The sequence below is a fragment of the Lupinus angustifolius genome, chromosome LG14 (assembly GCF_001865875.1).
Source record: "Lupinus angustifolius cultivar Tanjil chromosome LG14, LupAngTanjil_v1.0, whole genome shotgun sequence".
Taxonomy (NCBI): Eukaryota; Viridiplantae; Streptophyta; class Magnoliopsida; order Fabales; family Fabaceae; genus Lupinus; species Lupinus angustifolius.
In genome coordinates, this window is record NC_032022.1 from 3,806,634 (window position 1) to 3,820,603 (window position 13,970).

Sequence of the window (13,970 nt, forward strand, 5' to 3'; positions counted from 1 at the left end):
GAAAGGGAAATGATTTTCTAAAAGTTAGTAGGAACAATTTTAAAACCAATAAGGTGATAATGTAAGTTTGATTGTTGTGGCATTTCCAGCTATGGTGATATTAAACTTCAAAAAGTAAAAGTAAACAATTGTAAAATACATATAACAACACTACAACAGTATCTAAAAGTACCCAATAGGAATATACTATTTTGAAATATCCATATTTCATATGCTATAACCTCATTTTACTGACCAAATTATCATTGAACCCCTAATCACAATAATTTACAGAGAAACCATGAAACTTTTACAGAGAAAATTTGGATTTCTTTCTGTTGATAATCTGATTCTAAATAAGTCGGGGATGTCATGTTTTCAACTTGACAAGAGAGAAAAGCCAAAAAGGGATAAAACAGAGCACAGGAACAAAAATACTATACAAGCCTGCTTCTATAAACTTCTTCCTACTATAAATCAGAAAAAAACTCATAATCATTCACACATTTCTCATTTCTTTGTACCTGGTCGAAATTCCCATATTATACTTAATGGTTATGCCTGCTGCATCTCTACACCAAAAACTCCTTCTCCTTTTATCACAATCTCGCAAGAAGATGCAGGCAAATGAGGAGCAAACACGACACTGAGTCTCCTTCGCTGATAAACTTCACCAATCCCGTTAACTGCTTGATCCCTTGACAAAAACAGCCTCGAGTTAATACAGTTGGCCCAAGCCAGACCTAGAGCAGGGCAAATTTGTCTACCTGAAGAATATAACTCACTCAAGTTCCCAATCCTCATCCCTGTTATACCCTGACATGCCCCGCCAATCATATCAACCACCTGGTTTGTCACCATGACCGCCAATCCGTACCTCTTTGCCAATGACTTCAATGCCCCCGAAATCTTGAAAAACAGCGATGACCTACATAGAGATGGATCCAAAAAATCACTAGAAGTTCAAATATGAATGAAAAAAATGACAGCAATACATTCTTTCTTTCATTCTCCTTAAGGCATTGTTTACTACTTTACCATCGAGTGGTATTCATGTGGGACTACTAACATGAGCTTTTAAGAAGAGTATCTAAAAGATCGTGTTTCTAGTTTTTAACTAATCTTACAAGAGAAACGCTAGCAACATAGTCCTCAACCCATTCTCACTTTATTATCTGGTGGATTTGGTGGGATAGACCAAATACATAGTGGATGTTTTTGCAGATGTAACATTAGTCAACAACAGAGTGTGTGTTAAATAGTGTGTTACTATCATTTCTCATTTTATAAAATGAGTAAATAACACATTTTTCCTAGTCCCTAAATCACTAAAATTAGACTTTTCAACCATGAATGTTCAAAACGTAGATCAAGTTAGTCATGAATGATATAAACAAGAGTAAACTATACTGATATCTCCTCAAATTTAACTTAATTACACTTACCACCACTCGAGTATAACTTGATTACAATTATCACTCTCATGTTTAAAATGTTACACTCACCATTCCTTAGGGGTGGCCATTGCAATTACACTCACAGTTTTATTTGTGCATATTCCTAATAAACCAAATTATTCGGTCCGGTTTGGATTAGTCTGGTTCCTATAGTTGGAACCAAAAACCTAATCGGACTGATTGGTTTTCAAAAAAAAAAAATCAATCCAACACAATCTGAACACATTCGGTTTTTACTGCTTCGGTTTCTTTTGGACCAGTTTTCAGTTTCATTTTTGGATCCTCCTGAATTTGAACCCCTAGTAATTTGTGTAAGCATGAAAAAAATGGTGCATACTATTTGTAATTTCAATAAATTTAAGGAGGTGTAAGTGATTTACTTCACAAACAACAATCAAGTTAGTACCACAAAAAAGACTAATAATTTCACCAACATTTAGAACATTAAATGACTTAATCTAAAACTTAGAGACTAAAATTGATAATTGAATCTAAAAATAAACATAAGAGTGTAATCACTCACCTACGCCTAAGGTCAGAACCGGTATTCTCAAAATCAGAGCGAAACAAAGCAGCAATAGAATCAACAACAATAACTCTAACCGGCAAACGAAACTTCGAATTCAAAATATGCAACTCAATAATCGGAATTAATTGAACAAATTCATCAGCGGAATAAACACCACGAACAAATACACTATCACAGGGATCAATGCTTCTAAAGAGATGGGGATAAGTGGAACGGAGAGTGAGCGAGAGTTGTCGAAGGCGGCGTATCGGAAAAGGGAACTCGGAGTGGATATATAGTGACGACGCGGAGAGGCCGCCGTGAGACAGTGGCAGTTGAGCGGAGAGGGCGAGTTGGAGGCAGAGTTGAGTTTTGCCGCTTCCGCTTTCGGCGACGAGTTCGGTGATTGAGTTGCAGGGAATGCCGCCGTTGAGGAAATGATTGAGTGTGGGACAGCCTACGCTGCACTTCTGGGTTCGGAGATGTAATAGATTCTCTGGCTTCATTTCCTAATTCTCTTCGCGCAGTTTAGAATATTTTGAATTTGGAGAGGTTTTTGTGGGGTTCAAACCAAATTTGTAGGACGATGTCGTTTTTCTTACTCTATAAGAATTTCTTACTGTCCTCTTAAATCTGAGTAGAAAAATACTACATATGTCTTTACCCAAATATTACATAGTGGTCTGTATAAAGTTTCTTAGATCTTTATAAAAATTAAAAGGTTAATAATTTAATTTCCGAGTTTAGCTCCTGAATTGTGCCAGGCCTATTAAATTTAACTCATAATTGTTTATTAGTTATTGTGTGATTTTCCTAGTTTTGAGTCTCTATTTAAGAATTAATCAAACCACTTATAAATAGTTTGTTAAAATATGTTTAGCTTGGTTTGATTTAATTTAATTTAATTTGGGGATGACAAAAATATCTGACTCATGAGTATAGCTTATGGGTGAGAACTAGTATCATGCTACCCATCTTACGAAACCTACATATTTATAAATTTATTTTTAATTAAATAATTTATATATATTACACTTTTTATTATTTTATAATTATGTATCATCTATTTTATTATTATTTTATAATGAATTTTGGTAATTGAAATATAATGATAAATTTAGCATGTACATACATTTTATTATTCATGTAATAATTATTTTATATATATTGATTATTAAAAATATATAAATATATATTTAAACTTAAAAACTCCTTTGATATTGGTTTATGTATAAATTTATTTTTAATTAAATAATATATATTACGTTTTTATTATTTTATAATTATATATCATCTATTTTATTATTATTTTATAATGAAACTTTAATAATTGTAGTTTAATGATAAACTAAATTTATAAAAAATTTATTATTCATATAATAATTATATGTTATATCCTCAAATAATATGAATATGGATATAGAAAAACATTACCCGCGTTCGTTTCACCCAATTGTCATCCCTAGTTTCATCAATTAGAACCAATTACAATCCTTAGAATGCATAATCCATATAAACAATATTTTTCTATCCCATACAAGTTTATATCTCCTAATTGTTTTTTGGCATAGAAGTTTAGGATTTTTAAGAGTAAAATACACTGATCTCATGTGATTCAGCCTAAAAACATATTGTCCCCTGTGTTTTTTACCTTGACAATTAGCCCAATGTGATTTGGTCTAAATTTCACCTTTACCATATTGCCTCGCTTTTTGTTGGAAAATAAAATAAAAATATTGGAAATAAAAAAGTACATACATTTCTAAAAGAGCTAGACCAAATCAGAATTAAAAGAATATATTCACACCTTCCGATCATTCATGAATAGTACATGCAGCAAAAAAAACAACACATTATACTTGAAAAAAATAAAAGAGTGTAATATTTATGTAACACCGATGTAAAAATTTATACATAGTAATTACATCATAACTCTCAAATAAAGTCTTTAAGAATTTTCTATTAGTTATCTTCTTAGACAATGTTGTGTTTATGTTGTTTTGGGAGCTTCTTTCTGAAAATTCTCCATTCTTCTATTATGTACCTCCTCTAGATCTAAGTGCATTTATGCTAAATTAACTAGCCTCCTTTCCATCAACCCCACTAACTTGTGATCTTTGATATATACCATAAAGCTGGAGGAGGGTCACGAAGGTGAACCGTACGACAATTGGCTTTAAGAGGTGCCTGAAATGTATGAGAAAAATAAATATTCCACCTCAGGTGTAATGACATATGAGATACAAGTGTATATATTAGTAACTGAAATTACCTTCAAAGAATGATTTTTCCCCCTATGAATATCCTTTGCTCTTGGTGATGCAGGTCTTGGAATAAAACTCTTGTAACTTGCATTGTATGTTTCTTAGCATTACTTCTTTTTGCCTTCATTTTGGTTAGTGCTTCTAAGTGAATCTTGTTGTGAAGATGCTACAACACTTGAACAAAGAAATAGTTGATGAAATTGTATTTTGAAATCTCTAAAGCATGTGTTACCATACTAACTTTTAGGTTCGATTCGCCCCCACCAATTTAAGTATATTGGATGCAAATGAGTGTAAGAAATTTTAGGTCACAAATGTAATATTTAAATGTGTTTGTGTCATTATTTTTATTAGCCAAATTAAAGTAATCTACTTCAAGTAAGGTTTATGACTATAGACATAACTATCATGAAAATTATTATGTAGATATAATACATCTTAATTTCTATTTTTATGATGGGCAAAAATAAGAAATAAGAAAATTCAAAAGGCATCACCCTTCATGAAAGAGAATGCATGTTTTATAAATAGGGGTTATGGTCCCCAATTGTAGACATAACAAAATTAACTATATTCTCTTCATCCTATTGGAAGAGGAAATAAAGACTAAGGGTAGTCTACATTGGAAGATCGCTAATCCATCAGGAAGTTGATTTCTTTCAAGAAGATTTCATGGATCCTGCAGGTATGCTTCCGGTTCTATTTATTCTTGATGATTTGACATGATTCATATATTTATATGATGATAGTATTCTTGTCATGTTTAGTATCTTCAATGTTATAAAATTTCTGCAAGTGGTATCAAAGCCACTTTAATGTTAAATCATTAAGATGTGAATTTCTCAATCCAATATGTATTTTTTCTTCAGAATTTGATATAAATTATTTTTGATATAGATGTATTATTTTAGAACTTACTTGTAACAACTTACTAAGAAAAAATACTTAAGGAAGGAAATAGTTCTCTGCTAGTGTATTATGAAAAGATGAGATTTCTTACAATGGAATGTTGGCTACTAAAAACAGTAGCAAGTACAGAGAATGATGCAGAAATTAGAAAAAGTGTAAGAAGAAAGTGTAATAGAATAGTCAGATGGGAGAATTCAATGTCATTTCATCCATGCCATCATTCACCTCTTTACGTCATTATATACTAACTTTTGGACCAATAAAAGTCTTGCAACCTAGAGTTGGTTATGGGAATCCTTTCACTTTTCCTTATGCCCTGATTATTAGGATCAATTGCCACATGTCCTCCTCTTACAGAATCATCAGTTGACTTCGTTGCCCCTCTTGATGCATTATTTTCCTGATTTGGTACAATTCTTCCCCCATTAAACACAACCTTGTCCTTGAAATTCGGAAAAGCCTCTTGTAAAGTTGAGTGGTCTTCCTAAGTGGCTTGTGATGCATCTAGTCCTTCCCACTGGATCAAATACTGTTTGATCTGTTGCTGTCCTCTGAAGATCAGTCTAGATTGTAAAACTGATACAGGTTGAAGGATAGGGTCCATGTTACTGTTAGTAATAGGCAATGGAATATACTGCTGCGAATGATCCCCTCGGCACAGTTTAAGTTAAGAACAATGAAACACTGGATGGATTTTAGCATGTTGGGGAAAAAACAATTTATAGGCCACCTGCCCAATTTTTTCAATTACGGGAAAGGGACCAAAATACCTCAAGCTGATTTTTTGATTCTTTCTGAGAGCAACAAAGTGTTGTCTGTATGACTGCAATTTTACCAAAACCATATCACCGATTTTTAATTCCATTGGTGTTTGTTTCTTATCAGCATTGTTTTTCATGTGTTGTTGAGCCTTGTGGAGGTTTGTTTTCAATTTGCTAAGGGTCAAATCTCGTTGTAACAATTGTTCCTGGACTGAGATTGAATCCTTGGGGTTCTGAGTGTATTTAACCAATGTCAGAGGTTCCCTACCATAGACTATTTTAAAAGGAGTCATGCCACTGCTATGATGATAGGAGGTATTGTACCAATACTCTGCCCATTGTAAAAGCTTGGCCCAATCTTTAGGAGAGTCATAAGTGAAGCAGCGGAGATACATTTCTAGACATTTATTTAAGGCATCGGATTGTCCATCTGTTTGAGGATGATATGATGTGGACAGATTCAATGTTCTGCCACTCAATCTGAAAAGGTGTTGCCAAAATTGGCTAGTAAATACCTTATCCCTGTTAGAGATGATAGAGTTGGGTACCCCATGAAGTCTCACCACCGTGTTCATAAATAAGTCTGCCACTGTTTTGCTGGAGTAATCCACTTTTAGAGCAGAAAAATGACCATATTTTGACAACCTATCAATAACGACTAGTATCACCGTGAACCCATTAGAAGGAGGAAGACCGATAATGAAATTTATAGCCAAATCTTCCCAAATATGGTCAGGAATTGGTAAGGTTGTAACAGTCCAGCCGGTAGAGTGTTAGCAGTCTTGACTTGTTGACAAAGCAAGCAATTCTGGACAAAAAATTTCACATCTTTATGCATACCAGTCCAATGAAATTGGGAAGAAATTATGGCCAATGTTCTTGTAAAACCAGCATGTCCCCCAACCAAAGAGCTATAGAACTCCTCTAAGATCTGTTGAACCAAGGCATGTGTAGATGGAATAACCAAACGTCCTTTCTAGAATAGCAACTGATCTTGTACGGATTAATGAGGGCTAGGAGGTTTATTCATCAAACACAAATTCATAATACCCTGCAATTGAGAATATGCTAATAGGGCCTCCTTTAGTGTAGGCAGTATGTGTACATGAGGCTACGACCAAGCCAAAAAAAAAGGACTTGGACAGGGAATCAACAGCAATATTTTCCCTTCCAGGTTTATATTCGATTGTAAAATCATACCCTAACAGGTTGGGTAACCAATTTTGTTGCTCAGATGTTTGAAGAGTCTGAACTGTCAAGCTCCTCAAACTCTTTTGGTCGGTGCGAATCACAAATTTGTGACCCAACAAATAATGTCTGAATTTGGCAATAGCCTTGGTAATAGCATAAAACTCCCTAGTGTAAGCCGATTGTTTTTTGCATTCTAGGAGTTAACTTTTTGGAGAAAAAAGCAATAGGATGATGGTTCTGACTGAGAAATGCACCGACCCCAATCCTTAAGGCATCGGTTTCCAAGACAAACGAGTGAGAAAAATTTGGGAGGGCCAGCATAGGGGCGTGTGTAAGTGCATCTTTTAATGCCTGAAAGGAAACAGAAGTAGTAACATCCCAATGAAACCCATCTTTTTTCAACAGATTGGTTAGAGGGGCGGGAATCATGGCATACCCTTTGATGAATCGACGATAATAGTCCGTGAGGCCTAAAAAGCCTCTTAACTGTTTCAGTGATGTTGGCGTTGGCCAATCCAATACTACCTTCACCTTATCCTTGTCCATAGTCACACCTAAGCCGGATACAACATGGCCTAAGTAATCCACCCGCTGAAGTCGAAAAGAACACTTGGACAATTTGGCAAAAAGTTTATGGTGAAGAAAATCTGTAGCACAGTCTCCAAATGCTGCAAATGTGAAGACCATGAAGGGCTATAAACTAAAATGTCATCTAAGAAGACAAGGAAAAACCTCCTGAGCAATCCTTGGAATATCTCATTCATTAAGCTTTGAAAGGTTGCAGGTGCGTTAGTAAGGCCAAAGGGCATCACTGTCGACTTGTAATGACCTTGATGAGTTCGAAATGTTGTTTTAAACCTATCCTCTTTGCTGACCAATATCTAATGGTATCCAGAGCGAAGGTGCAATTTAGAAAAAAATTCAACTCCATGTAGTTCATCAATCAACTCATCTACAGTTGGGATAGGAAAACTATCCTTAATGGTAATAGCATTTAAAGCTCTATAATCCGTGCAAAATATCCAAGTGCCATATTTATTTTTGACCAAGACGATTGGGGAAGAGAAGGGACTACTGCTAGGCACAATAATGCCTTCCTTAAGCATGTCGTGCACCATTATCTCAATTTGTTGTTTCTGATTATGAGGATACCTACAAGGCCTGACTTTAACAGGTGCAACACCAGGCAGTAAGGGAATACAATGATTGTGAGGCTAATTAGGGGGAAGTCCTGAGGGAATAGAGAAAACATCTTTTTACTTATGCAAGAGACCCAACGATGTAGGTTCCAAGTCAACAAACAAATTGAGCTCCTGCTCCGAACGACTATCAAATTGTTGAAACTGCAAGGTATATAGCTCATCAGTAGCATGAGTATGGTGCATGCGTCTAAGGTGAGTGAACTGAGCCGGAGTAGGCAGACTTGGTTGAGCACCATGTAATGTGATAAATTGATTCCCCAAATAAAATTTCAATGTGAGCTTACTGTAATATGAAATATGAGGACCCAAAGTGGCCAACCAAGAAGCTCCCAAAACCAAATCAGTACCTTAACAGGAAATAAGTATACTGGGAGTCGCAACGCATGTCCCTGGACTTTGACCTCTAAATCCTTGACTAAACCTTCAGCCACCAAGGCACTACCATTTCCCACAACGACCTGAAAATTGGGAATTGGCTCAATAGAAAACTTTAAACAATGGGCCAGCCGTGGTTTGAAGAAATTATCACTAGAACAACTATCCAATAAAATATGGACTGTCATGCCATTAATAGAGCCTTCGAACTTCATCGTGCCTAGTCCCGAAGATCCTTTCAACGCATTATACGATAAGTGATGTTCTTGTGACAATTGCAGCTTTGATACATGGTCCAGATCAGAGGGTTCAGGCTGAGGTTCTGGACCATCGTCGTCATGGAATTGGAGAAGCAAATATTGCTTATTGGGACATCTATGATCTGGGGAGAATTTTTCATCACACGTATAACATAAACCCTTTTACCTCCGAAGCTGGATCTCTGATGGGGTAATTTTCTTAATATTTGGATTTCGAAGGGTAGGACTGTAAGAAGGGTTGGGAAGGAGAGGTAGGAGGCTGGTGGATTTGGTAGTTTGTGATATGGGTAGGTTTGTAGCAAGTGCTTGTGTTTTGGAATATGGGCTGGGGTGAAATTGTTTGGGCCTGGAATTGTATTTCTCCTCATACAATTTTGCTAATGAAATAGAGCGAATCAGAGTGGAAGGAGCCTAGGCAATAACATCCCTTCGAATCTCAGGTTTCAGACCGCCAATAAAACAATCCAAGAAAGCCTCCAACGTAATGTCGTGTACTCGACTAGCTAGAGTAGTGAACTGGACGTAATAGTCGTGTACGGATCCTGATTGTGTTAGCTTGAACAAATGAGACCGAGGACATTCATAGGGTGAAGGACCAAACTCAAGTTCCAGGGCACGGGTGAGAGCAACCCATGAATGAAAGGGGTTAGTACGGATCATCATTTGGTACAAAGGGACGACTTCCTTATCCAAATGAATAGCAGCAATGATCAACCTATGGTAATTCAGAGTGTTGTAATAAGAGAAAAACTATTCTGCCTTGAAGATCCACTGTAGAATATCCGTTCCATCAAAACAGGTAAAATCGAGCTTAATGTTACGAACCTGGAATGGTGTGGAAACAACCCCCGATATGTGCTCCTGAGGTGATGTTTGTCTCAACATGGAATCAACAGCAGATTCCAATGTCTCAAAGCGAGTAGCAGTTTCTTTGTCATGAGTCTCCATGAGTTCCAAAATCTGTCTAACATCTGAGGTGAGTTCTTTGAGGCGAGTATTCTCAGCCATGGCAATGAAAGCACCAAAATGTAACAACTTACTAAGAAAAAAAATACTGAAGGAAGGAAATAGTTCTCTGCTAGTGTATTATGAAAATATGAGATTTCTTACAATGGAATGTTGGCTACTAAAAACAGTAGCAAGTACAGAGAATGATGCAGAAATTAGAAAAAGTATAAGAAGAAAGTGTAATAGCATAGCCAGATGGGAGAATTCAGTGTCATTTCATCCATGCCACATTCACCTCTTCACGTCATTATATACTAACTTTTGGACCAATAAAAGTCTTGCAGCCTAGAGTTAGTTATGGGAATCCTTTCACTTTTCCTTATGCCCTGATTATTAGGATCAATTGCCACATGTCCTCCTCTAACAAAATCATCATTTGACTCCTTTGCCCCTCTTGATGCATTATTTTCTTGATTTGGTAGATTACTTTTTCTGTGTAAGCATTAAAATACATGCATGTAATTATCTATATTGAATATATCTGCCTGTTTCCATGAATGTGTATATCAAGCTTCTATGAGTCCCATCAATTTGGAAAACATATCTGCTATTGCATTTGCACCGTGTCCTACAACTTCAGCATTTTCTGGTTTAATCTGCAGTCTGTAATTGCATATACTCATTGCATATTTGGCTTGATAATTGTAGTGGAATCAAAGGCAACGAAATATATTGTTAAACATATTATAAATTTGATATACATATTATACATTTTCATCATGACATAATTAAGGTTTTATCTTTCTGGACAATTGTTTCTGGTCGCCCATGTAGAATATGGTTCTGGTTGGAGCATTGTGTCTGTAAAATCCAACTATGTAAAATTTTATTTTTTAAAAACGTGATACTGTTTGAAATTAAATAAAAATAATTAATAAGTTGGTACAAAATGGTTTTAGACACGGGTTTGAGTGATGAGAAGTTGTATCAGTTACAAATAGGACATGTTTAATATACTATTATTTTGTCTCCATAAAATATAACCAAAGCTATACGTATTATGTTGTAGATAAATTTTTCTCCATTTATTAATGACCATTGTTTGGAAACATGTTGTAAATAAATAACATGTCGTAAATAAAATAACATTTATTTTGGATTAAGTGTTGAATCAAAATTCAAATAATAGGTTATATTTGGATTATAAATTTGTTTAACATTTCAAGTGATTCAATTAAAACAAGAAGTTATCAAAGTGACCTCTATTGTCTAGATTTGCTCATGATAAATGTTGAATGTTATTGTGTATATATATCTATGCGAGTATTGATCGGACTAAAGGAAGATTAATATTTAGCCGGATTATATGCACATATGTGATAATTATAAAGTTATATATGTGAATGATAAATCAATCCAAAGAATGATTTATTATTTAACATACATTATTATCAATGTTTGACAGCATTAGAATAACAGTACCATTAGCAATTAATATTATTGTCCAAAGACTTAACATTAATGTTGCACTTGGTATCTTAATATAAATTATACCATTTGAATTAGAATTATATGCGAGTATATATTTATGTTGTTTATTTTGTCTCTTTTTCTCCAGTTAATGTTGCTACTATATCTGCTAACATGAATTCCGGTTCCAATTCTTAATGGTACCAACTTTGAGGATTGGAAAGAGAACATCTTAATTGTTCTTGGCTGCATGGATCTTGACTTTGCAATAAGAATGGAACAACCTCCTTTTATTGTGGACTCTAGTACCTCTGAAGAGAGGAAAACTTATGAGAAGTGGGAACGCTCCAATCGCATGAATCTTATGATCATTAAGTGTGGCATTCCGAAGACATTTAAGGGTGCTATATCTGAAAGGATATCAAGTGCCAAATAATTCCTTGCCGAAATGGAGAAACGTTTTGCCAAAAATGATAAGTTAGAAACAAGCACACTACTTCAAAGCTTGATTTCTATGAAGTATAAAGGCAAATGGAATGTAAGGGAGTACATAATGGAAATGTATAATATTGCTTCCAAGCTTAAGGCTTTAAAGCTCGAGTTGTCAGATGACTTACTCGCTCATTTGGTGTTAATATCTCTTTTTGCACAATTCATTTAATTTAAGATAAATTATAATTGTCGAAAGGACAAATGGTCTCTTAATGAACTCATTTCTTATTGTGTGCAAGAAGAACAGAGGATGGAGCCAGAAAAGGAAGAAAATGTTCACCTAGAAAGCACCTCTAAAAATATGGGCAAAAAAAAGGAAATATAATACTAAGAATGAAGCTGCTAAAAGTCTAATACAAAAGAAGCAAAATAATGGCGAAAAAGGTTGCTTCTTTTGTAACAATATTGGACATGTTAAGAAGGAATGTACCAAGTATCATGCATGGCCCGAAAAGAAAGGTATGTTCCTTACTTTGGTCTGTTCTAAGGCAAATTCAGCTTCAGTACTTAGAAACACTTGGTGGTTAGATTCTGGTGCTGCTACTAACATTAGTGTTTCAGTTCAGGGTTGCCTAAATTACCGAAGACCAACTGATGCTGAAAGACGCATTTATGTAGGAGATGGAAAGTCGATAGATGTAGAGGCAATATGACATTTTAGGTTGTTATTAAGTACTGACCATTATTTGGATTTAATAGATACTTTTATTGTATCGTCATTTAAACGAAATTTAATTTCTATTTATTATTTGGACAAATCCAGTTATCATTGTTCATTTAGAAGTAATCAATTTAGTTTATATATTAATTCAAATATTGTTGGAACTAGTACTCTTATTGTTGGGCCATTTCCAACACCATATTGGAATGGTCAGCAATACTTTATATCATTCATAGATAATTATTCTAGATATGCATACCTATTTCTTATACATGAGAAGTCTCAATCTTTATATGTGTTCAAATCTTTTAAGGCTGAAGTTGAAAATCAACTCAAGAAAAGAATTAAGTGTGTCAAATCTGACCGTGGTGGTGAATATTATGGTAGATATGACGGTTCAGGTAAACAACTTCCAAGACCATTTGCCAAGTACCTAAAGGAATGTGGGATCATCCCACAATACACTATGTTAGGGTCACCTAGCATGAATGGTCACTACGCCAGACTTGTCATTCAACAACGCTTATTTTAGATGTATAACACTGCTTTCATGCGCTTTCTGTTTGACCATAGTAGTATATGGTCATCATTATTAGCGCTTCACAAACAATATTGTATTGATTATATACCACAGTGCAACACATAAAAAGCACTGTCATATAGTGCCTCAATACGACAGTGCCTCATCCACAAAGCGTTGTCATATAGTGGATCAATACAACAACACATTATCCACAAAGCACTATTATATAGTCTTAAATAAACAGCGCATTTTATAGGTCTTATTAACAACGCTTGTTGTTGCGCTGTTGAAGTTCATATATTTAACAGCACAATAACAGAAAAGCGCTCTTGTATTATTCATAAATTTTCTCAAACAACATTTTAATACAACAGCGCATCACATGCATAACGCTATTGTATTAATAGTGTACCACACCGCTTTCTATAAAAAGCATTGTTGTAGTTATCCTTTAATTACAGCGCATGTCAGGGCTTCCCCTAGAATTCGCTGTGGATTTATATAAATTAATACCTGCATATACATTTATTAGTAGAACAGACAATCTCAACAACTCAGACATTTATACATTCTGACCAACACAGACACATTAATATAGGCCAAAAGTTTGTTTTATTAAACGTCAATACAATACAAAATACAAACAATGAATATCATGCCAATTTAGTTTTTGACAGAGTACACAATTACAGATAAAAAAATTACACAAATTACAAAGAAACAATATTATACAAATTACAAACAATCCAAATTATACAAAGACTACTTGAATATATTTTTTCCTTTTCTTTGATTGTTTTTGTCTTTTAGGGTCATCCTTGTCTAGAGGAGCATATTGATTTACCCAAATCCCTTAATCGTGATCATCTCTTGTATATAAATCATCACCCGTAGTTGGTCCGCTCTCACGTGACTGATATGTCCCAAAAAAGGACCATCTTCATCAATATCTTCATATTCTTGGTCATCA

General features: G+C 34.8%; 1 protein-coding gene across 1 annotated transcript; it reads right to left on the reverse strand.

Annotated features, from left to right (window-relative positions):
- Positions 188 to 2,496, reverse strand: LOC109327222 (DNA repair protein XRCC3 homolog). The gene is made up of 2 exons (XM_019560302.1): positions 1,960 to 2,496; positions 188 to 907 (listed from the first exon to the last, which is right to left on the reverse strand). Exons 1-2 carry the CDS (start codon positions 2,448 to 2,450, stop codon positions 535 to 537), a joined length of 864 nt encoding a protein of 287 aa, XP_019415847.1. The 5' UTR covers positions 2,451 to 2,496; the 3' UTR covers positions 188 to 534.